At 35.7% G+C, this 26,279-nt stretch overlaps 1 protein-coding gene across 1 annotated transcript in view; it reads left to right on the top strand.

The window, feature by feature from the left end:
* Nucleotides 1–13,447: 13,447 nt before the first annotated feature.
* The window catches only part of LOC129952557 (integrin beta-nu), a 28,781-nt gene continuing 15,949 nt past the window's right edge, over nt 13,448–26,279 (top strand). The window contains exons 1-3 of the mRNA XM_056065191.1: nt 13,448–13,606; nt 13,665–13,744; nt 13,807–13,996. Of these exons, the coding sequence (XP_055921166.1) occupies nt 13,519–13,606; nt 13,665–13,744; nt 13,807–13,996 (358 nt within the window). The 5' untranslated portion in view covers nt 13,448–13,518. The remainder of the gene's footprint in view (nt 13,607–13,664; nt 13,745–13,806; nt 13,997–26,279) is intronic.

The raw sequence follows: 26,279 nt of genomic DNA on the forward strand, positions 1-26,279 counted from the left end.
TTTTTTTAATCTTTGTCAAGTCCCAGTTGATTGTTCGTTGGTAGATGGACCCTGCAAGGAGGTGTTCTATCCCCTTTCCTCTGGAACCTAGTGGTGAATAAAATCCTAATAATGGATGCGGAGGGTTTCAGAGTGATAGCCTATGCGGACGACGTTGCTATAGAAGTTTCAGGAAAGCATCTTAGTATCGTAAAAGAACTCTTACAAAATGCCTTGGAAAGACTAATACTTTGGGCTGATCGGTGTGGACTGGGTGTTAACCCACACAAAACCGATCTGGTCTTATTTTCGAGGAGATACAAAATTCCATTTGTCAACCCCCCCCCCTATATTAAAGGAATCGAATTAAAATTCTCAGACGACGCTTAATACCTGGGTCTTGTCTTATATAAAAAACTAAATTGGAAACGCAACGTACAGGAAAGAGTCAAAAAAGCTACTGTAGCTATTAGTAATAAATCGGGCTTATAACCAAGAATCACACATTGGCTATACACATCGGTAATCAGACCGATTTTAATGTACGGTGTTGTAGTATGATGGATTGCTTTAGAGAAAGGTATAAACAGGGATATGTATAAGCGGATAGCTTCGCATGACCCCATCTGCGGCACTGGACACCTTACTCTACCTAACACCTCTTGTCATATTTAGCAAACAAATAGCTGCACGCTCTGCTATTCGCCTCAAAGCGTCGTCGCAGTGGACTAACAACAAAATTGGCCACTCTGTAATTCTTAGGTATTTAGAATCAATTCCAAAGCACACAGACTACACCATACCCCAACTACAATTCGACAGAAACTTCCAGATTTCTATACCTCCCAGATCTTTTTGGTAGGATAGGACATTCTTGGAGGATGAGTCAATCCATTTTTACACAGATGGTTCAAAAACAAAAGAAGAGGTTGGTGGAGGTGTGTACTCTGAACGACTGAAATTAAGTCTCTCATTCCGCCTTCCCAATCATTGTAGCCTGTTCCAGATGGAACTTTTGGCGATAAAAGAAGTCTTGTCCTGGCTCAAAGAAAACGTGATATCTGACATCTGATATCCGTATTTTCTCTGATAGCCAGGCCGTTATCAAATCTCTGGACTCTATCTCTACAAACTCTATAACAGTCCATAACTATCGATCATCTCTAATGGAGATGGCGCAACAGTTTAATATTCACCTTTGCTGGGTGCCGGGCCATAGAGACATTCCAGGTAACTGTAAGGTAGATGAACTCGCCAGGAACGGTACAGTACAGCCCATCCTACCACGTTTGGCAAGTACTAGCATGCCAATCGCTACTTGTCTGCTGCTAATGCAAGACGCTTTGAGGAGGGCAGGCACCAGGTGCAACAACATCACCACGTGTCAAGTCACAAAAAACATCTGACTAACACTGGATTTAAAACGTTCAAGGTGCTTACTCTCTCTAAGCAGATCGCATATAAGCTCGATAATAGGTGTCATAACCGGACACTGTCTAATAGGAAAGCACGCCACGAGACTAGGCGTATTCTCAAATGACTTTTGCAGAAGCTGTATGGAAGAGGAAGAAACGGTTCTTCATCTTCTCTGTACATGCTCTGGCTAGAAAACGCAAGAATTACCTAGGAGAATTCTTCTTAACGATCTAAATCATATCGGTATAATCAGCATCTCACGTTTCGTAAGTGATTCAAGCTGGTTCCAATGAGCTTAGGAGGAAGCCTTAAGATTCATGTGGTATCACAATGGGCCATTAAACTGGTCTAAGTGTGTCCATTTCCATCTTGGACAGCCACTATAACCTAACCTTACCTAACCCAGTTGATTGCATATTCGCAATTGTGCGTATGGAAATTTCGGTACTAGGTACTTCATTGGTATTCAGAATATCTTTTGGGCACACACTAAATTCAGGTCTATAATACAATTATTTTATGATTCCATTCTTTGTTCCAATCTGATAAAGCTCGTTATCTGTTTTATTTAAGTTTACACCTATAATTTTTCGGGCGTCGTCACAACGTCCTCGGTCGACTTCTGATACGGAACCCTTACCGTAGTTCCTAAGGACACAGAAGGAAACTTCTTGTCGCTTGTTTTTAACATTTTTTCTGCCTGTTGTTGCAGGTTTTGCTTAGCAGGATTACGTTTTTTTTTTAACTACTAAATTTTTTGAACACAATAGACAAAGCCGGTTGAACCCTTGTACTTTCGTTGCCTCTTTTGCTCTCCTGCTTCACCCTATCAGTTCGGTCCCGTGCGGACACAGCCCTACTGAGCCGAAGGAGCTCTGCTCCGCCTTGTGCCATGACGTCCCGATTGTACAGAAGTCAGTTATTCCCGGTTCGTCGTCTGACGTGGTAGATTAGCGGAACTGCCAATCTATCTGTATCAGACCGCATCTATCTATAAAGAGGAATGTCTCTGGTGGAATGAAGTAGCCCAAGCATGCAATTTCAAAATACTCGTCGTTCAGATAAAAATCCCCGAAAATTAAATTGTTGGTCGAAGACATACCTCTTGCAATGTGACCTCGAACGAGTTTTATCAAGAAATTTTCAATTCTGTTTATTCGAGCCCCGTTGTGTAGGATCTCCTTGGAATAGTAATGCACGTAAGAAGATTCGGCTGTTCAATATAAGCCGGTACAGCGTCGCGTCGTAGACACTGCTGCTCGAACACCCGAAACTTCTCCTATAAATACTGATCTAACCAGATACCGAGGTATTTACTATACTAATGGCTACCCGTGGAGATCAACAATGACCATTTTGCAGCAATTCTCGCACGTATCCCTCGTGGCCCTAGCAAACGGAGCCCGGATTTATGTTCAGTTTCCAGTCGTCGCAATATCGCTGAATCTTGTCGAAATCCCACTGCAAGAAAATTTTAATAACCTCAACCTTTCGGGCCGTTCTGTACGCAATTAGATCGTCGGCGTACGCAATTGCCTTTGTAAGACTACCTATCAGATCGCTGGTGTAAATGCTGAAGAGAATCGGCGAATTCACCTCCTGTTTAAGACCATTTTTAATTGAGAATGTCATGGTAGAAGTTACATATCCACTCTTGACAACAAACTTTCTACCGTTAAGCATATCATAAACTATATACAACAATGGTTTGCTTATGCCAAGTCTGCTCAGATTTAAGTAAATACCCTCTAACCATACGGTGTCAAAGGCCTCTTCCAAATCAACCAGAACAGCACCTGTGCATTGTTGTTTTGATTTACTCCATTAGATATCAGAAACGAGTTTAGTCGCAGCATGAATTGTTTCATGACACGCCTTGAACCCGAACTGTTTATCCGGAATTATTTTGTTGTCCGCAGCCCACTTAGTTACAGCCCTATTGATGATCTTCTCTTTTTTTTCTTTGCTGATGCTCGGAAGAAAACTTATCGACCGAAGATTTGAAGGATTGGAGTTGTCCTTTCCCTTTTTCGGGATTGGATGAACCACAGCAGTCTTCCAATGAACTGGATAATATGCATTATTGAAGAGTGTGGTATAATTTAATATTGAAGAGTGTGGTATAAACGTTAATTGCCTCCATTGGTAAATGTCTTAGTACAACGTTGGATTTTTCACTAAAATGTATTTTTCTATTTTCCGGGCGGAAATTCATTTTCTTGACCAGCTTTTCCTTTTATGTCCAAAAATGAAACGATTTATGTTTCAATTTCACACAAAACAAATGAAAGATTTTTGTCAGTAAGAATTTGTCGGTTGATTTCAATCAGGATTTTTTTTCAATGACAAAAATATGCAAAACAAGCGGTATTAAATTAGATAACTATGGAAGCGACGACGCCTTCACCAAAATTTTTCTCCAATAAATTGTTTCTTTTGTTAGTTGGATGGCATGTCGCACTATATTGTTGGAACCTATCGTCGTCCACAAAAACATTCTGCAACTTAAGCACGATAAAGTTTCACATCGACTGTTACATAATCGACGGCTTAATTTTTGAAGAAATATTGATTACAATTGTCTCTAACCATGAAGCAAAACAAAAAGTAACTTTTTGAAGGTGTAATGGCGTATCCCTACTGATTTATGGATTATCGTCCCTCCAAATACGAACATTTCTCTTATAAACGAACCCATTCAACCATAAATAAGCTTCATCGATCAACAATATTTCGTTGTGGACATCGGGATCGGTGGTTATAACATTTTGGACACATCCACCAAACCGGCCCGCGGCGGCGACGAACTTAAAGGTCGTTCGGCTTCAATTTCAGCACGAGTAAGATTTTGTAGGCCGAACACCGAGATCCTTATAGCATAAAGATTTGTAAACTTTTTCAGGAGTAAGTCTATTTAATATTATATGGCAAACTAAACTGTGCATAAATGAAGTGACATCTGTCAGAAAGGCCAACTCCGAAAAAGTTAAAAAAAACTTGTTGTTTATTTTCTCCAAAGCACAATTAATGGAAATGCTTCTGTGATTTTTGATAACACTGGTCTACAAAATTACTTTTTTGTCTTTTGCAAGAATACTTTTTAAGGTATTAAGATGTTCTCAAAGGCCTTGCACATGAGAGCGAAGAACGAATGAACAAATGGACGAACAAACGTGATTTACACATTTAAAAAGTCAATTACAAACAAAACCACATTTGAATTATAAGAAACCAATTGGCACTAATGTTAAGATAATAAAATTTACATTTTGTTCTCTAAAACAGTTGCTACGAACTGTCAAACTCTATTCGCGTTCCACACACCATCCACACTGCAAAGAATAAATTGTTCGCGCGAGTTACACAGATGCAAGTCAGCAAACTTATGATGACGGAACATATGTGTTACTTCGCAACCCATAATGTAATTCAACACCACTTTCCGCTGACAATCGATACATTGCAATATCTGAAGGCCAACGGGAAGTGGATGCATTGACCTTAGCTTTAAGTGATTAATTTGAATAATAAAACTAATTCGGCAGTCGCTATCGACCCGAAGAACAAACAACACTGTTTTCTTTCGGAACAAAATATATATAACTGGCGCAGTCGTTCGGGAAAGAAAAATAATTTAAAAAAAAAAAAAAACTTTTGTGTTTTTTACCATCCATAACCCCGCGACCACCCTGATAAAAGAAAAAAAAATTGAATTTGTGCTGTATTGAACCAAGTTGTTCGGGGGGAACGGGCTCCGAAGAAATAAATAATATTGATCCAGCATCGGATTTTCGGAACTAAGCCTCGGACATAAAATATTTTGCAATTTCTCGATAGGTGATACAAAATATAGAGCGTTGATTGACACTGGGTCTACAGTAAGTTTAATCAACTCATCTAGGGTTGATTGTAGTCAATTCCCTATATTGGAAACTAAATCAATTTTTTTGAACACAATTAACAACAAAACAAAAGAATTAATAGATATTGTTGTTACTGACGTACCGAAAGAATTCAGAATGGGAAAAAATAGCAAATTAAAATGGCATAAGATGAGTTTGAATAATAAAGATAATGACCTTCTTGTTGGAATGGATATAATAAGTAGAAATTTCACAAAAATTGATATGAAAGGAAAAATAATAGAATTATGTAATACGGCAAAAATAAAGTTATATTCTGGAGAAACATTAGAAATTGAAAATTACGAACTTTTAAGTGAAACTGCAGATAATGTAGATCTTTCACATTTGAATCCACAGGAAAGAGAAAAAGTTAATGCAATTTTAAAACAGTTTCAAAGTTTGATTTTTAAAGAGGGTGATCCGCTTACAAATACAAATTCTATAATGCATGAGATAAGAACAACAAGGCCCGAAGAACAAACAACACTGTTTTCTTTCGGAACAACATATATATAACTCGCGCAACTTTACCTCAAAATTATACCACTCTTGTTTTGTTTTTGTGTGAAAGATCATGGCTGAGGAAAATATTGAGAAAAGGCTAATTCAATTAATCGCTGTCTGCGAATAGAAATAAAGCTCATGTGAAATGAAAGTCAAAATATGCGAACATCAACAGTCAGGGCCGAATTTAAGGCCATTTTTTTTCACTCAAATTTTTGAATAAATAATTTATTGTGGAACCAAGTTAATTCCTTTAGTATTGAAAAATGACATATGCATAAATATAAACGGAAAAAAAATTATCTCAAAATTAAATTTAAGGGTTATCAAATTGAACCTTTTTGAGCTTTTTTCTCTGAAAAATCGTTGATGATTTTGTTGAAATCCAGTTCTAGGAGTAAATCGCTTTCAATGCTCAGGAGAGAAAGCTTCGATAGACGGTTTTGTCCCATTGTGGTTCGGAGCCTTATTTGTATAATTTTCAATTTGTTAACATCAAAACCAAATACATTCTCAATGCAATCTCTAGGTTTTGGGAATTTAGGTCTGAAATTTTGATTTTCGAGAATTTGGTAGTAAAAAAGTTCCTGCGATTAATCTGTTCCATAGTCCTTTTCCTTTTTGTATGAGCCAATCAAAGACACAAATTAACCGAACTCATTACCAAGAATAGGCTCAAAATATCATCCGAAGTCACTTTCACCAGTGCCTCTGCTGCAGAGTGCAAATTTTCGAACGTACAGCTTCATAGGCATGCAATCTTTCAGTAAGAGAAACGGAAAGCTGGTCAATCACTGAGATGAAGGTGGATACTTTGTATTTTTCCTTGGGTGACAGATTTGCGTCTTGTGCTTTCCCGTAATCAAACGGATTCAACTTCCAAGACATCGTTCCAAAATGTTGCAAACAAAGTGATTTCGAGACCACTCATCTTCTGTAGAAGGTGCGTTGCTTCATCCCTCATTTGCTATTTATTGGAAGATATCCTGGTTAAAGCTTCTTCAATTTTCAAATAGCCGTTGGCTTTAGTACTTTCAGCTCGACAAGACCAACGATTCGCGCTGAGCTGTTTCAAGACTAAAAATTGGCCGCTTTTCTTCTCCGATAAGTTCTCAATCAGAATTCGGTGCCGCTCTGTACTGGCTATGATCGCAATTTTGAAGTTTGAAACCTTTTTCCGCCCATTATTCATTTAATTGGTTATATTAGCAGGCCAAAGACCGATGTCATTTTCGAGACCACAAACTGCTCTAAGGTTGCGGGCAAGTACCAAACCACTCAGCCATTAAGCGATTAGGGTACTCAACCAAGATGGGTAGTGAATTGGAAGTGCTTCTTATCAGGGCCATTTGAGATTTTGATATTTCAATGGAGCGAACAAATATAGATTAATGATTTCTGTTATTTAAATTAATATAATTAAATAATCATGTACTTATGTACAAAGTACTTTAGGCTGTAGGCAAAGGTAAAAGAGCAAATAAAAAATAAAGGTAAAGATGTTAACTAGTGTTAACTAATGGAATTTGAAACAAACATTTTCCGAGGTATCTATTGTGGGGCACCCCCGTTTGTGGAGGCCCCAGTTGCCCTTCCCTCAATCCGGCCCTGTCCACAGTTCGCAGTTCGTAGCATATAGGTTTCAGTAAGACTAAGTTAAAACTTAAAATATCTCTTAACAATAAATTGTGTGATGATTTTGAAAAGTACAAATATTTTTTTTTCAGATACAATTTAAAGCATTTGGTATCTTAATTAGTTTCTGGTAATTATTATTAGTAATGAGTCTTTTCCTCAGTTTCGATGACTGAAACCTATTTGCTTAATATTAACAACCTGTTATCCGATTGATCTACAAGTAATAGGTCAAACTTAGAAGAAGTAATTAAACTGTCTATTCCAAACCAAACTCCTTCAGGAAATAAAAGTAAAAAAAAAAAACTTCTGAAATCAATGGTTTGATAATGACTGTTTAAAAGCGAGACAGAAGACATTTTGTTACCTTAGGTCGTTTAGAAAATTCAACACCGCAACTTTTCAGGAACTCTACAATACAGCCAACAGCCACTACAAAAAGTTATGTCGTGCAAAAAAGGAACATTTTGAATCGGAAGCCAAAAAACTTGCAAACTGCAATAATCCTTAGGATTTTTTGTAAGCAGCAAATAAAATAAAAGGAATTAAACCGAAGGTAAACATTGAGTTAAAAGTCGAAACTCTTAAATGTCACTTCCAAAACCTTTTAAGCCCACCTATGAAGGATTTGTTATTTCTATACAGTAGACCAAACCATTTTAATGAAACCTTAGATAAGCCAATCTCGACCTCAGAAGTTGAGGAAGCATTAGTTAGGCCGAAGGATCTAAAAGCTCCAGGATTAGACCGAATACCCATGGAATTTTATAAATATAGTTCAACAGAATTGAAGAACCCACTAACTGAAACATTAAATAATATATTCGAAACTGGAATCGTACCGATTGATTTCAAGCAAGCAATAATTTACCCGGTTTTTAAAAAAGGAGACTCCAAAGATCCAGCCAACTATAGGGGAATTTCACTGTTGAACTCATCAGCAAAAATGTTTACAAATATTCTCCAAAACCGGCTAGAACTTTGGATCAACGAAAACAAGCTTCTGAAAAAGTTTCAAACTGGGTTTCGCAAGTTTTATTGCTAAAAACAAAAGTTATATGCTTTCTTCATAGACTTTAAAGCTCCTTTTGACACCATTGATCGCAAAAAAATGTTTTACAAGCTATATAAGTATGTATGAGCCACAAATTTGGTAAAACCTTAGAAAGGTTGTACAATGAAACTAAATCAGCTGTATAGTGCGGAAGCGATTTGTCAGAGTGGTTTACAACAGAAGGTGGAGTCACACAAGGATGCAACACAAGTCCATCAATTTTCGCCCTTTACATCGAAGACATCATTGATCACCTCTCAGGTGGAATCACTTTCGCAGGAATGCATATCCAGGCTCTTTTGCACGTTGACGACATTGTCATTTTGGCTTAATCACCCGAATCTATGCAAATGATGATTAATCGAGTTGCGGAATACTGTAATCTTTGGGACCTTGAGCTTAACCTAAGGAAATCAAAAATTATGATATTCAAAAGTGGTGGAGGTAGAATGTCAAGAGCAGAGAATTGGGTATTTGCAAGAGAATCAATCGAAGTAGTTAAGCAATACAAGAACCTAGGAATGATTTTCACCTCAGATCTGATTATGGAAACTCATTTAACTGAAAAACTATCCCAAGCTATGTAAGTGTGCAATTAATTCAACATGGAGAAATTGTTTCCAAAGTATTATCGCGCACAGTGCTAAATACCAAGTTTTTGAAGCAGTAGCGAAATCCATTTTGTTTTATGGTGCCCAGGCATTTTTTTCTTATAATAAGCGCACACTCAAAGGGATAACTACCCTTATTATGTAGACACAGTGTGAGCACTACGAAGGGGAGAGAGGGGTTGAATGGAGGAGTCGGTGCACATTGGTTTTGAATTCCTGAATATTGCAATAGCTGGGAAAGACAGAGTGTGGCAAGGCATTCCACATTCGAATAGTACGGCTAAAGAACGAATCTCTGTACTTGACAGTACGACCGAAGTTGGGCTCGAGGGTATATTGATGAGCATTCCCAGAAGCGCGAGTATTACTGTTGAACTGTTTAAGGGGAGGAATGCAGCTGGCTATTTCACTAGAGCACCATTAAAACAACGGTAAAAGAGGGTGAGACAAGAAACATATCGACGATGTTCAAGTGACGTAAATGATCTTATGATGGTAATATCACCAATCAATCTAAATGTTCTACGTTCAATACTATCCAATAGGCTTAAGTAAGTTGCAGGAGCACCAGCCCAGATATGGGAGTTATACTCAAGCTTTGGACGTATATAAGTCTTGTAAATAACAGCCAGATCAGAGGGGGAGAAAAACTTCTTGCATCGCCTTAGAAAACCCAAACATCTTACGGCATTTTTGGCGACATCACGTATGTGATCGTTCCACAAAAGGGTTTTTGGTGATACACATACCAAGAATATCGAGATGTTAAGTTTCCTCGATTCAAGTGCCATTTATGGATAATGGCAGGGGGGGTATATTTCGCTTTAACGATACAAGACTGCATTGCGTTTTCGAAGCATTAAATTCCACGCGGTTTCTTATTCCTCATTGTACAATGCTGTTTAGGTCGGAATTTAATGAGCTTATCATATTTTGTCGTTGCAGTTCCACATCCGAAGAAGAGGGGTGTGAATATGAAAACGAATATGAAAAACTAAGAGTACTATCGTCAGCGAAACAATGTATTGGATTAGTTGTTGCAGACAGGAGATTATTAATAAAAATGAGAAAGAGTGTTGGAGATAAAACAGAGCCCTGGGGCATACCAGCATTTATTTTGTGGTTTTCAGACTTGAATCCATCCAATACAACTTGTATTGAACGATTCGAAAGGTAATTACTAATCCAATGAAGCAGGGATTCATGAAAACCGAAAGCACGCATTTTCGATAAGAGAGCCTGATGCCAAACCCTATCAAATGCTTTTGAAATATCATCAAGTGCAATAATCTTACTTTCTCCAAAACTATGTTAAGATTTGTTCCACTGTTCGGTGAGATGAACCATGAGATCACCAGTGGACCTATTGCTACGAAAGCCGAATTGTCGGTCATTAAGAAGATTTCGATCTTCGAGATATTTCTTGAGCTGATAATTAATCAGCGTTTCCATGACCTTGGAAAGGAGGGACGTAAGTGCAATCGGTCGGTAATAAGAGGGTGAGGAAGATTCACCTTTCTTGGAAATAGGCTGGACAAATGCAGTTTTCCATCCGCTCGGAACGAGACCTGAGGAGTAGGACAGACGGAAAAGCTTACGCAGTGGTTTTGCCAGCGATGAAGAACACCTCTTCAGAACAATAGCGGGGATCCATCCGGACCATCAGATTTATGTATGTTAAGATCTTTTAGGACTCTCGCTACAGTACGAGTGGAAAAAAAGATTTGCCCCATAGAATCATTAACTCGCTCAAGTACAGGCGGAGTCATAACACTCACTGGCAGAGTTGAATTGGCGGCGAACTGCCTAGCAAAGAGATTTGCTTTCTCTAAAGAGCTAACAAATGGAGTGTCATTCACAACGAGCGTAGGAACCGAGGAAGAGGAAGAATTCCTCATATTTTTTACAAATGACCAAAAATTTGTACTGCCTTTGAGACATTGCAGTATTTTTTGCCGAAATTTTTGGTCATGTAAAAATTTGGTCCGTCGAATATGGGCGTTGCAGGCCTTCCTGGCTTGCTTGAACTTATTCCGGTTTTCCTCAGTTGGATTGGCTTTAAAACAACGGAATTTTACCTTCTTAACCCTAATAACCTCTTTACAGCTCGCATCGAACCATGCGTTTTCCTTAGGTCTGATGCTTTTAACCCTATTCAGGATAAAAGTTCTCATTCCCAGTTGGTGTTGATTGGCCCGAATGTTGAAGCCATGAAGAATTGTGTACATTGAAATCGCCCGTAACAACGATTTCAGTGCGAGGATAGGACGAAACAATTCTTTGGATGGAATCAGACAAAGCATCAAATTCACGAGAAGTTGACACTCTGTCTAGATTGGGGCTTCGATAAAGGAAGCAATAGTGAATGATTTGCTTATTCACGGAAAATTTAAACCACATAAAATTGAAAAAAGAATTGTTGCAGAGACCATATTGTGGCAAAAACTGATAAGCAAAATCATTCCTAATGTATATGGCGAGACCATGGTGGGAAAAGAATAATGGCACCAAGTTATACCCTTGAATAACGAATTCAGTGGGATCGGAATCCTCACTCACTTGGGTTGCACTTACTGCCAATATAGCTGGCCTGTTTAAAGCAGCATGGGAGTACACAGAAAGAAAATTCGATCTAAGCCCACGAATATTACAATAATCTACCCTGAAATTTCCAGCCATTGCAAATAAAAGAAACACAGTGGCATGGGGCCACCTATAATTTGATACGGTTGAAAAACTGTTAATATATTACCTTCGTAGAACATTTCAACTACCCGGATTTTTACCGAATTATGTGTTGATGATTGGAACAGGAATGTCCGCTTTATTTATTCAAACCCTAAAACTCAATATCAACTATATACTTAAAGCAATTAATATGGATGCAGATAGACTACCACGGCAACTTATTAACTTTGCAGTCACCAATAACACCTTATGGTATAAGGATATTCTAGACCTAGCAGAGAGCTACAACTATCCTCTTTAACTGAACTGGGACTCAAGAACCCAATGGAAGGAAACCCTTTACATATTTATTGAGCACATATAGATGAGAAGATGCGAATAAAATGGAGAGAAGTCGCAGATGCCTCCACTCACAGAGAAATTCACAGGACCTTGGAACTTAACTTGGGCTTCCATAACTATTTTAAGGACTGTCATAGCACCCAAAAAATTTCGTATATCTTTAGAGCAAGAGGAGAGGTGCTTCCGTTAAATTTCATACCCCATAGAAGTGATCTACCGCTCTTTTGTTCAATATGCAACATGGTACAGCGTGAGGATTCCGTTTATTTCATAGGAGTATGCCCAGCATTAAAAGACATCAGAAGGAGCTGCTTTGGGAAACCAAGCTTGTCATCCGAAGAAGTGAAAAATGCTTTAAACGGTCCCGACTGGGAAGCTTTCGACAAATTTTGCAAGACTTCACTAAGTTACCGAAAAATGATAATTGATGAAGACTTTTGAACTGAGATGAATCGACTTAAACATGAAAAAAAAAGAAATTTAATCTTTATTAACAAATTAAAACTTATGCTAACACTCCTAAATAGTATTAATATTAAATTTAAAAGAAAAACAAATAATTAGAATAAAACTCATGATTTAAATGTACTCAAAAATTGATAGTTCTTGGCAGACGGCTTTTAGCCATGTCCTTATAATAGATAGGATTAAAATGTTAAAATGTACAATTATTTAATGTAAATAAATCTATTTTTTAATTGAATTGATTGAAATAATAAGTCTTTATTTAATCTATATTATGTAGTAGTAGTTTCGAGAAAAACTTGAATTTGATACTTTAATAGTTTTGCAAAATACGTTTGGACTTAATTTTCAGTGCTGATTTCGAATCCAAACTCTAGTTTTATCCATTTGTTCAAATTTTAAAAATATCAGTTTTTATATTTTTTAATATATTTCAAAAGCTTGATATAAAAGAATTGTTTAGACATCAGATTCGTTACAAGAACAAAACTTACTTTTAAACCGTTTTGCCTTATTGAAAAACATTTTGTCAAAAACGGCTGCGAATTTAAATTTAATTATTTTATTATTTTTTTCACCACTGTAACTCTATACATAGCATATATTAAATTATTATTATTCATTAAACAAAAATGCACGTGTTCGTGTTTGTGGACATCAGTTAAACACATAAACAGTCCAACCGGTGTATTTTGAGAAAGTAACTAAATATCTATAAATGATTAGATAGCTCATGGCCAGTTAAACAAATGTTGATAAGCTTTATAATGCTCTCTTTATCTTTAAACTCCAAAAAGATAATGTTCTTTGTGTCGTAAGTATACTTATTAAGGTAAGTCTTGAAAATTCCTAGACGCTCTAATATCATTAAGTTGTGAACAACAAATGTAGAAGTTTAAAAGAAAATAAGTTTTGTAAAATGTTTTGTTTAAAAATATCAGTGTTCTTTTTACTATTGACAAGACTAATATTTCAAATAGAATCAACTTCAACGGATATTAACGGTGGTGTGACTTATTAGTAACATTTATTTTAATTTCTTAATTTTTAAACACTTTTAATTAGGAGAAAAACAATGCTATATTCAAGACACATGTGAAGGATGCCTTGGTACAAATTACAACTGTGCTTGGTGTACGGATAAGGTTAGATTATTGTTTATTCTATTTTTTGATAATTATTTGTTTATATTTTTTGTTGTGTGTAGATGTATGAAATTTTTCCGAGATGCCTGACCCGTAATGAACTTATACAAAATAATTGTTCACTTGAAAATATTTGGGAGAATAAACAAGAAATTGACGTCATCAGCGATGAAGAGCTGCAAGATTTTCAAAATGAAACCAATCGTGCGATACAAATGAAACCTCAAAAAATTCGCCTTAAATTAGTAAAATGTAAGTTCCATTATTATCCATCAAACATAACTTTCATATATTTACTCTTAATGGAAAATTGAAATAATGGTTTTCAAAACTTGTTTGTTTAGTAAACCATTTAAAGAACCACAAATTTGACGCCATATACACTTTAATTCAAGTGAAAACGCACACCATTACCCGTGTTTTGTTGGAAAATCTATCCATAGTATAGTAGAATTTTACACGAATAACTAAAACAATATCCATAGTATGAATACTAGCGATAAAAGTTAGAGTAGAATCTCACTAGGGATGGGTTTTTGACACTTATACTAGTCTCGAATGAATCTTATGTGATTTATTAAATGTTGGTACCATTGATACTGAATTTGTAACTCGATGGGTGTGTTCGTTGAGTACTTGTGCATTTGGAATCATATGTTTTCCATTGGGAAACAAATCATTAATCAATCTGTTACTATTGATTTTATTTAGTTTTGTTAATGGAAATGGACTAACTGGGCTGATTTTGCAAGAGAAATCAACAGAAAAGATAATTAAGTTTTGCTATGTTTCCACCAAAGGTTTATCTCAGTTTAGATTAAATAAATATTTTGGTGTTTCCACCACACAAGAAGATTTAAAGATGATCAAGTTTGACAGCACTTTCTAAAATGCAAATGGTGTTTCGATGTTTGTTATGAAGTGCAAGTGAGATAGTTCGATTCGTTTTAAACAATGAAGAAGTGAATAGTTCAGCATCATATAAGAATATGCTAGCAACTCCGTGTCCATTTTTTTTTTTTAAATTTGATTAAAACAAAACTATATTTTTTGTTCACAAACATGCAAACATGCTTTATCTGTAAATCCAACTCCTCCACACAGGTTTTTTTTACAAGTTTTGAATCGACTCCGATCCCCGACTAGTACCTACCCATGACATGATTTTAAGTGCGTTGGACTGTCATGCCATAGGTCTTAAGTTCGATCCCTGTCTATGCCATCTTAAGTCTTTTCACGTGTACTGCCTCTTGCGAGGAATTGACAAATTCTCTTGTCATGAAAAAGTTCTTTTTCAAATTAGCCGTTCGGATTCTTCATATAAACTGTAAGTCCCCTCCATTCCTGACAACATTATTCGCACACAGGAATGGTTTAGAGTTGTAAGTCACTAGGCCCTAGTTCTCAACTGACTGTTGCGCCACCCAATTTATTTATAATATCCGTACCCCGACCGGAATCGAGTCAAATCAATCTTATTTCAACTCGATTCAGTTATATAAAGAATTGAGACGAGCTCGCTTCAACATCACATGTTAATTTAGTAGTCTACGAACAACCCCTCTCCTTGAAGTTTTTATTTTATGTCAAAGATGCAATTGTTAAATGAACTTTTTTTATAGAATCTCAATTGCCAGATGTTTTCTTACCATGTCTTCTTAAAAATTGTCCATTTTATTAGTTTTAGTTAGTTTTTTTCCAAAGTTAATTTTAACATTTGATTTTCACAAAACTTTCTTCTATTTGTGTGTCTTTTTAAATTATTATTCTGACAGATCTTCTTTTACTTGGGCCAATCTTCAAATACAAAAATTTGACTACCGTTAATCGTTTTGTTGGCAATTTCTCACTGTACTGTAATATATGGAATACTTTTTTTTCCAAAAAATTAAAGGAATTGTGCCATCTGTTGGTGTTATTACTCCCTTAAGATGTTATGAAAAGAATTTAAAAACTAGTATCCAAACCAAATCATTATTTTTCAAGATTATTTGAGCTTTAAAGAACTCTAATAGCATAACTTTCCGTTGTTCCTCAAGTAGCGGTTTTTTCTTATGTTTAATTCATTTAAGATGGCTCGAATTTTAATACATTTTAAATCTTTTGCGAGACTTGCGTTTACGTTCTTTTTTTTACCACACTTTGTGTTTTACCTGTACGAATATTTATTTTTTTAAGTTTTTTTAAGTCATAATAAAAGCCATTGAGGCTTTGGTCAATTTTATCAGCAGCTGTACGTCCGGTTAGGTCTTGGTGTCTAATCAATACGATTTCAGCTTTTGAAACACTGGTAAAGCGTGCAGCGATCTACCATTGGTTTTAAATCAGAATTTGAATTTCACTTTAAAAACTAAAATTGTTGATATAAAGCATCCAATTCTTGAAAACGCTCATAACACAGAGATCGACTACAGTTTTTGGTAACTCTTCTATTAATTTCGAAGAAAACGGCAGTCTTCGAAACATTGTTGGTTATACTATAATTCACAAGAGTTCTTTTTTGGCCTACCTCACTTTTGGAAGTTCGTTCCAGATTATAACCCCTTTTGATCGTTTTTGGTTTGTATTTAATCACTTTTCTCCTTTGTCAGAGTTTCGATAAACTGTTTAGCAGAGGATTTTGAAATGCGGAGCCTTTCACTGTATTCCAATGCACTTAAGACATAATCGCTCCATTTATAGCACTACTAATAACCTCTTACAGACGGGTTAGAGGATAATTTCTTTGCTGACATGTTTCATTTAGCAAAAATTCTAGCCTTTGAACTTTCCCTTAGTAGAACTTTCCAAGTTAATGTTCCATGCTATTAAAATAGTTAATGATGGGCCTTACCATCGTGAACATGGTGAATGTCTTAAAATATATTGTTATTGAGTGTTGCTTAAAACTGAAAAGATGATTTGCCTAATTTTAAACGCCAAAGCTATTTTAACTTTTAGCTATTTGCTAAATCCTTATGATCTCATAAGAGCAGTGAATGGAATGGACCAGTCTAGAGTTGGGAATGCCTATAAATAGGTCGTTTTTTTTTTTAATAAAAGGCATTTACAAAAGAAAAGAAAGGTTTAAAAATTAGACAGGCGTTTACTCTTTAAGCTTAGATCAGAGCACTGAGCAAAACCTGAGCTAATCGAATTCGCTATGAGCAAAATTTGATCAGAGCTTTCTTACTTATTTATGAAACACACTGGAGAAATGAACTGTCAATAGCTTAAGAACTTTCCATCTATCTCTTCTAATATAGCGCACTACGATCTAGCGCTAACATTCTTGTGACCGAAAAAGCTTACAACTTTGGAAAAAACAAGAAAAGTAAGAATGTTATTACAACAGAGCCAATTCGATACTTTATTTAGATATTTTATATCACAAAAATGATGAATTTTGACAATAATTCTAGTCTGAAAGTGTTCAATCGAATTGAATAGAATCATCTTACACACAGTGGCGTCTTAAGGCATGGGCCCCGCAATTATTTGGCCCCCAAATCCAAAAAATCAAAGTGAACGAATCTATACAAGAATTATACAGAAAACGAAATAAGGTTAGCAGACAGTAGCAGAAAAACAAGTTTTATTTTCCTCTACGTTCCGTTGAAATTCTCATCCTCAACATCTTAAACTTCTGGCAGCATGAATCTTTAAGCATACACCTGTACACGCTATCAACATTATTTTAACAACTCTGCATTCGTTCTACTCTACAGTTCTGCACACATGTTGGCTTTTCACACCTCACTCCATAAAATGTATACCTATTCAAGAGCATAAATCTGAATATTTGGCTGACACAATCTTGATAATTCCGGAAAATCATTATATTTCAATAGAGGATTACATAGGACAAAGCTATGATAATACGTCTAATATGTCGGAAAAATATTCTGGTTTGCAAGCAAGATTAAAGGTGAAGTGCGAATTTGCTACCTTTGTACCTTGTGCAGGACATTCTCTTAACTTAGTAGGCCTTCATGCGGCTGGATGTGTGCAAGGGGCAAGAAGTTTCTTTCAAATGTTTCAAAACATATACAACTTTTTTTCTGCTTTTACCCATCGCTGGTATAAATTGAATGAATGTTTAGGTTCACATAGAGTTCTTAAAAGCCTTTCTGAAACAAGATGGTCATCATCTATCTCTAGAGAATCTGAGCAAGCTCCAGACACAGCCTGTCTAAGAAAATGTCAAAACTGGAGTTCCTCATTTTCACACAAATTTGGAGCACAATATTAAAAAGAATTCATAAATCCAACCATCCTTCCAGGTAATTGGGAAAGAAAAGTTTAGAATATGAACTTTTTTCCAATTATTGATACTATTACTTTGCAATTCAAAATACTATTGCAATATTTGACTTCAGTGGAGTTGCAAAATTCTTGCGAACAGTTTTCAAAAAAATGTCATAGAGATGGTAATGCAGAAATTGTTGAGGTAAAATGCCTTCACCTCGTACAATTTTTCAAAGAATTCAATAAAGATGTAAATGAAGATCTTATTACAATATCAAAGTTTTAGAGTCTAATTACAGAGGATGAAATTGAGAACTCATTTCCAAATGTAGAAACTGCCTGTAGATTTTTTGAATTGAACCGGATTAAAAATTAACTGCGAAGCACGATGCTACAATTTGCAGGAAATTGAATTTAATGACTTAATTCATCATTTTGCAACTGACAAAGAAACCAAATCAAAATAAATACAAAGAAATAAACTTACATAAAATTCAAAAAATATATAAAAACCTTAAAAATCAACCAAAAAACCAATACAAATTATCAAAAATCAATTGTAAAGAAAATGTTCAACTATTGAAAAATATATGTTTTTTTAGTTCTTTTTAAAAAGTAAAAATATTTACAGTGACTGCGATAAATATTCGGTTTTTGTTACTTTTTTTTACTTCGACTTGGTGTTTAAAAATAAAATATATACAACTATTTCTTGCTTGTGAAAAAAGAATTTATTATTTCTTATTAAATGGTATAATTTTTTGTTACCAAACTAAAAGCTAAACAAAGAAAAAAATAGAAGAGGAACAAAACTTTAAAAAAACACAGTTTATTAATATTCGGTTTTTTCTAAAAACACAAATGCATCGTTAAGAAATTCATTTTTTAAGAAATGATTTAATATTTTGTCGGATAACCTTGATTGGATATGACTCCTTGAAGTCTTTGAGGCATGTTTTTTTATAATTTTGGAAAGATATTCAACACTAATCTTGTTCCATTCTTCTTGGAGTCGAATTTTAAGTCCACTTATTTAAGTAACGGGGTTTACACGAACTCTTCGATCCAATTCATCCCAAAAATTTTCAATGGGGTTTAAGTCTGGGGATTGCCCAGGCGTTTGGATAACTTTTGGACAGTTATAGAGTAGCCACTCTCTAACAACATCAGCCTTATGTTTCGGATCGTCGTTGTCCTAATAAAACTTGAAACTGCGCAAAACACCCATTCTCTCAGCACTTTGTCTCAAATTTTCTCTCAAAATTCTCAAATATTGTTCTTTATTCATAATGCCGTCGATGAAAACAAGATTCTCCATGCCTTTTGCAGATATGCAACCCCAAACCATGACGTGCCCGCCGCCATGTTTGACAGTTGGTTTTAAATTTTTGCGCTTTAGCTCTTCTTTAGGTTTCCGCCAAACCACGTCGTTCCACCAACTTGCATCCTTGTTTTTATGCTCCTTCGCGAAGTTGACTCGAATTTTCCTGTTGCGCATATTAATGAAGAGTTTCTTTCGGGCAACACGACCATTGCAGCCATATGCTTTGATGGTACGACGAATGGTTGATGCAGATATTTGCTTTTTGCATTCAATTCTGACTTCTTCAACTATTTTTGGGGCACTTAAACGAGGATTAGCTATGATCTTTCGTACTATAAGCCGTTCTTCTTTCACCGTAAGTTATTTTGGTTGGCCCAACTGCTTCTTTGGCTCGATTCTTCCTTCATTTTTGTATCTCCGGACTATATCCCCGACAGTGTTTGGCTTCATATTAAATAACTCTGCAATTTTCTTGTTTCAAGACTCGAATTTTGTCCTTTACGACCCATATTTAATTTATTGAATAATTCTATAATGTTTGACTTCTAATTACTTTACAAATGTAACGCAGAAAACCTACAGACTAGTTTGGTTTAATTTTACATTAAAAAAAAAAACAAACCGTTAGTCTTAAGAAATGTCAAAACAAGCAGAGGAAGAAAAAACCGAATATTAATGGAGCGTTTACATTCAGCCTTTATGCGTTTACATCTAATAATCTTAGCGGAGGATGGTAAATGGCGGATAATTTTTGATCAATTGTAAAGAATATATTCATTCATAAATAAAATAAACAAATACTAAGATTTATAATAATGTTTATAAGTGGAAAATATGAAAAAAGAAATTGCATGATAAAAAGCGAATATTAATGACACTCACTGTATATACATACAGCTGTGGACAAATAATTAGATACACAAATTGAATTCACTTTTAAAGCAGTATCTGTATTTTGTTTGTTTTTTGTTTGTGCAAAAATATTTTTTTTCTAAATATATTTTTTAAACTTAAAACAATGTTTCCCAAACAAAACATTTATTTGATATGGCTGTTTCTGCGAAAACAAAACATTTATTGGTGGACAACTAATTAGAAACAAAGAGAAAAATCATATCTTATTATAAACTTTATAACTTTATAATATCATTTACCTTATATTTATCTTCAAAACCTTGTTGCAAAACCTTTTTGCTTCAAAATTTCCCGTCATCTTCGTTCCATTGGTGAAATAAGCCGCCTGCACTGCTCTATGGGTACAGTTTTCCAAGCAGCTTATTATTATCTTCTTAATACCTTCGAAAGAAGGAGTTATTTTTGAGAGCTACAGCTCCTTTAACATCCGTCCCAAGATGCTCTATCGAATTAAGGTCTGCACTTGATGATGTCCATTCCAGAACTGTTGTCGATTGATCCCTAAAGAACTGTTTCGAAATTCCAGCAGTGTGCTTGGGGTCGTTGTCTTACTGAAACATCCATATCACTGGCATGTTTTCATCGGCCCAATCCACTAATCGTTCCTTAAGAATGTCAATGTTTTTAACGGCTGTCAGAGTTCCATCGATTCGATGGATTGGGCCAACTCCACACCACGAGAAACAACCCCAAACGCTAAGCGAGCCGCCTCGATGCTTAATTATTGGCAAAACGTATCTAGGGTGGAACGCTGTTCCTTTTGGCCTTCCGACAGAACGTGCACCATCTTGGCCGATCCTATTTATTTTAGTTTCGTCACTCCACATTATGTACTTCCATTCGTTTGTTGTCCAGTTGTCGTGTGATCTTGTGAACTCTATTCTAAGACTTCGTTGCCTTGCGGTTACTAATGGTTTCTTCCGAGAAACACGACCATGCAACCCAACTTCTACCAATCTTCTTCTGATTGTGCGTGTCCCTATCGGGACATCGAATGCAACCGAAAGTTGGCGTTGTATCTCTGTGGAGCTTTTCCGTGGGTCTTATTTGGCCAGCCTACTAATTGCTCGATCTATTTGGCAGCTTGTCTTACGGCCCGTTTTTTACGAGGTACATTTTCAGCAGTCCCGAAGTTTTAAAAATGCTCAATTGCATTAAAAACTTTCTTTACAGAACAGTTCATTGGAGATGCAATTGCTCTATAGGACATTTTAAGCTTCCAAAGCTCGAGAATCGCTATCCTTGTAGGAAGATCACATTTTAAAATTATTTTCTTAACCTAAAGAATTAAAAAAATATATTATACCTACTTTTTTTTGGCCCCCAAATCCTATTGGATACATGCAACTACAAAGTGAGATAAAATTTCCCCTTCGACGTAGTGTAAAATTTTTAAACACGCATTCACAAAGCTAGTGACTACTTAGTGAAAATTCAACTAGCTTTGTGAACGCAAAATTGCACTACAAAGCTAGTCAATCCGGAACTGTCATATTAATGACAAATACGAATATATAAAATAAGAAACATTTGAGTTTTCATATCTTTAAATAGTTTTGTTTTCTTTTTAAATTCAATAAACCAAATAGAAGATATAATATGATTGATTTATATTTGTATTTAAATACCGAAAGATTCATTTCATTTTTAATTCTTGTGTCCTTACCGAGCAGCTGCTGGTGATACGTCAAAACCAGTGTGCACTATCTTTGTAGCCAAAATTTTTACACTACGTCGGAGGGAAAATTTCAACTTCTTTTGTAGTTAGGTTTAGCTAATCAGAATCCCTTGACTACGTAGCCACTAGCTTTGTGAATGCGACTAAAGTTAGTGTACACTATTTTGACGTTTCACAATCAGCTACTCGGTAAGGACTCAAAAATTCAAAATTAGAAAAATTCTTCAGGATATAAATACATGTGCATATAACACTTATGTATATTCGATTTTATTTGAGTTAAAAAAAGCTAAATATTTACAGTGCTCAAAAAACAAATGTTCCTTATTTTGTATTTTTGCATTTGTCATTAATATGACAGTTCAGGGTTGACTAGCTTTGTAGTGCAATTTTGCATTCACAAAGCGAGTTGAATTTTGGCTACTAAGTCACTAGCTTTATGAATGTTCCCAATCACTTATCACCTTAAAAGATTCCACCCCAAATCTTTTTTTGGCAGCTCGGTTCCTTACTCTCAGAAGTTAGCAGAAGATACTTTTTTTATATTATACTATAAAAACACCAAAAAGTATGCAATCGAACATTAAAGGTTGAGTCGTTTTCCGTCAAGTTATTTGAGAAGTTAAATGAATTAAGGTGTACCTACATTTATATTTTTTGTAAAATAAACTGACAATTGGATTTTTATTAAAATCGTTTAAATTTATTCTGAACGTTTTTAATTTGTTTAAATTTTTGTTTGTTAAATAGTTAAAAGTCACTGGTTTAATTTTTTGTATTAATTTATTTTTCTGAGCCTTATCTTAAGATTCATTTTAGTTTTTTAATACAAGAAATGCAATTTTTCAATTGCAGCTTTAATTCGACAGATAGTTTTGACATTTGATGGATCTAAGATTTTTGCCAGAGTCTCAATTACGTCGTCTGTTTCAATATATGTTTGTCGAGAAACAGGACACTCTACAAAAATATGCCAGATTGTAAGAGGTGTTTCACATTCCTCTGGAGCTTCACGAGTGTAGGAGTGTTTGCTTGTAAACAGTGTTTTTCCTATTCTATAAACTCTTAATCCTTTTATACATTCTTCTCTGGTAAAGGACTAGTTATATTGGACACATGTGTTGCAGCGTTGATGTTTTTGAAGAAAGGTTTGAGCGCTTCGCCACTTTTCTGAAAGGCTTAGCTTTTGAAAATGTGTGAAAGTTGTTTTCAAAAGCTGGTGTAGTTTAGGATACTCAAGTATCTGAGGGTTCTTTTGCGAACCGTCGTCGGTGTAAAAGATTCTGTCCGCTCATATGTTTGCGATAAGTTCTTCATGCAGCACTTTGTATATAGCGTCGGACGTGTTTGCTTTTTTGTGGTAAGCCAGACTGATGTTTATTCGTAGAGATTTTAGTTTCCATGGTGGAGCGTTGTGAGACATTGTTAACACATCATGTTCTAGAGCGATTCGGGGGAATACAGATAAAGTGACCAAGTTATTTAAAGCAGATACTGAGTTACTTTTCCTATTTGTGTTTAAAAAAATAGCTTTACTATGGCTTTGCTAATAACTATGGCTTTGCTTAAAAGATTTGTTGACCTTTTTTTCAGCGAGATATTTAAAGGATACATAACCTCCTTCAACTCTAAGTGCTTCAACGTTTGACGATCTAAGGGCACCTGTTGCCGTTCTAAAGCATTCGTTTATAGCTGCGTCGATTTTCGAGTTGTTCTTGTTGACATGTTTATCCCATTTCAAGTTTTTTGTAAATATAACTTAAAGAATCTTTCCTTCTTTTTTTAATGAAATTGGAGTGTTACGTAAGCAGAGTGGAATACAAGTACATTTTATTTTTCTGCAGAGATGAATTATCTTAATATTTGAGGGTGGTATAATTGCATCCATTTTCTCAGACCATCCTGACATTGACAAGTATGCTTGTTGAAGATTGAAGAATATCTTGAACCTGGTTTGGGATGCCGGACGCTACGACATAGATATTATCTGCAGCGTAAACTCCATTTTTTTTTTTTTTATCCGATGGAAATCTTCAAAAGACACTCGGTAAGAATCGGTACCGAGTAGTGTAGGTCTCTTACCGCACTAAAACCACCGGTGAATCAGGACCAATCTATGAAAGATCAATTAAATTATTTTTATTTCTTAATTTTTAAATCGCATTGGGGGAAGTTTAAGGTTATAACACTTTCCCGTAGCTTTTAGCCCATCAGCTCATGAGGCTTGGTTCTTCTTAATCTCCGAACATTGTCTCGTACATTTAATACGGTCTCCATTTCAGAGTTAGTATGACTTTGCAGTCGCTGATTGTGTGATACAGCGTGTTTCTTAACCACTTCTGTAACCATTTCAATTTGAAGGTCACGATGTAGATCGCTATTTCTTATATACCAAGGGGCATTTATTATTCCACGAAGGACCTTGCTTTGGATTTTTTGGAAGGTATTTGGCGGTATTGGAGTAAGGTACTTCTGTACTGTTTATAAAAATTGGAACATTGTTTATGTTTTTGTTTGTAAAGTTTATATGCGTCGATTTTGTTTCGTTTAATTTGATACGCCATTTGTGCGTCCAATCACTAACTTTATCGACTGCATTTTGCAATTTTTGTGTAGCCTTCGTAACGGATTTATCTGGCACCAATATTGCAGTATCATCAGCAAAGGACACTTCCTTGTGGTACACCGGCTTCAATTTTCTTAAGTTCCGAGCAATTTTGGTCGTACCGTACTCTAAAGAGTCGGTTCGTAACGTAGGATTTCAGTATTTCGTAGTACTGCCTGGGGAAGTCCCTATGCAGTTTGTACTCAAGTCCCAAGTGCCAAACCTTGTCAAAAGCTTGAGCAACATCTAAGAGTACAGACGAGCATACTTGTTTTTCTTCAAGTGCCTTTTCCACAACATCCGTAATTCGATGCACTTAGTCTATCGTGGAATGTTTATTTCTAAATCCAAATTAGAATTAGTCTTCTTTCTTCAATTATTTTGCTAAGCCTTTTTAGTAGCAGTTTTTCAAAAACTTTTGCCATGATTGGTATAAGCGATATTGGTCTGTAAGATGTAACTTCTGTTGGTGGCTTACCTTGTTTAGGTATAAAAATGACTTCTGCAATTTTCCAATGATGTGGCACATATCTTAGTTTAAGGCATGCGTTTATTATAAATTGGAGTTTCTTGAAGACTATAAGAGGCATTTCTTTCAGAACCTGAGCAGTTATAAGATCGTACCCTGGTGATTTTTTGTTTGAAAACTTATGTTGACACATGCTTCTTACTTCTTTGAGCGTGACAAAAGGTATTTCACATTCGTCGTTTCTGTCAACAAACTGTAAGGGATCTGTAGCTGTGCTTGCTGGGAATGGCTTGAAAACATTCGCGAGATGTTCAGCGAAGAGATCAGCCTTTTGTTTCGGGTTTCCGATCCATTTACCATCTTGAGATTTTATCGGCGGGTTTTGTGTCTGAGGTCTTTTTAGGCGCTTAGCTGCTTTCCATAAGGAGTATTCTGTAGAAGCATCCGTCGTCAGACTTTTCAGAAATCTACTTAGTGAATCATTTTTAAACTCACAGATTCTTTTTTTTAATTCGTTGTTAAGATGGTTAAAAACTACCTTATCATCTGGGAATCTCGTTGGATTAGAAATTACCTTTCTAACCGTTCAATACAAGTTGTATTGGATGGTTACAAGTCTGAAATTCTTAAAATAAATGCTATTGTTCCCCAGGGCTCCGTTTTGTCTCCGACACTCTTTCTTATATTCATAAATGATCTTATGTCTGCCACTTCTAATCCATTAACCTGTTTCGCCGACGACAGTACCCTCAGCTTTTCATACTCGTTTATAGATTCACATCCTTGTCCTTCGGATGTGGAACTTCAACGGCAGCGTATGATAAGCTCATTAAATTATGATCCTGACAGCATTGTACAATGGGGAATCAAAAACCGTGTAGAATTTAATGCTTCGAAAACTCAATGCTGTCTCCTGTCGTTAAAGCGTAACACACCCCCGATGCCACTATCTATGAGTGGCACTTGCATCCAAGAAACTAATCAACTGTCAGTACTTGGTATGTGTATCACAGATCACCTTTTATGGAACGATCATATATTTGATTTTGCCAAAAATGCTGCCAGGTGCTTAGGATTTCTCCGACGGTGCAAGAAATTTTTCACCCCTTCTGATCTGGCTGTAATTTACAAAGCCTTCATCCGTCCAAAGCTTGAATATAATTCGCATATCTGGGCAGGTGCCCCCAAAACAAGTTTAAATCTCTTGGATAGAATACAAAAAAGGGCTTTAAAAATGATAGGCGATAGAACTATAATTGAAACATTTACATCGCTAGAACACCGCCGCAATGTTTCATGCCTTTCGTTGTTTTATCG

This window comes from Eupeodes corollae, chromosome 3 (genome assembly GCF_945859685.1).
Source record: "Eupeodes corollae chromosome 3, idEupCoro1.1, whole genome shotgun sequence".
Taxonomy (NCBI): domain Eukaryota; kingdom Metazoa; phylum Arthropoda; class Insecta; order Diptera; family Syrphidae; genus Eupeodes; species Eupeodes corollae.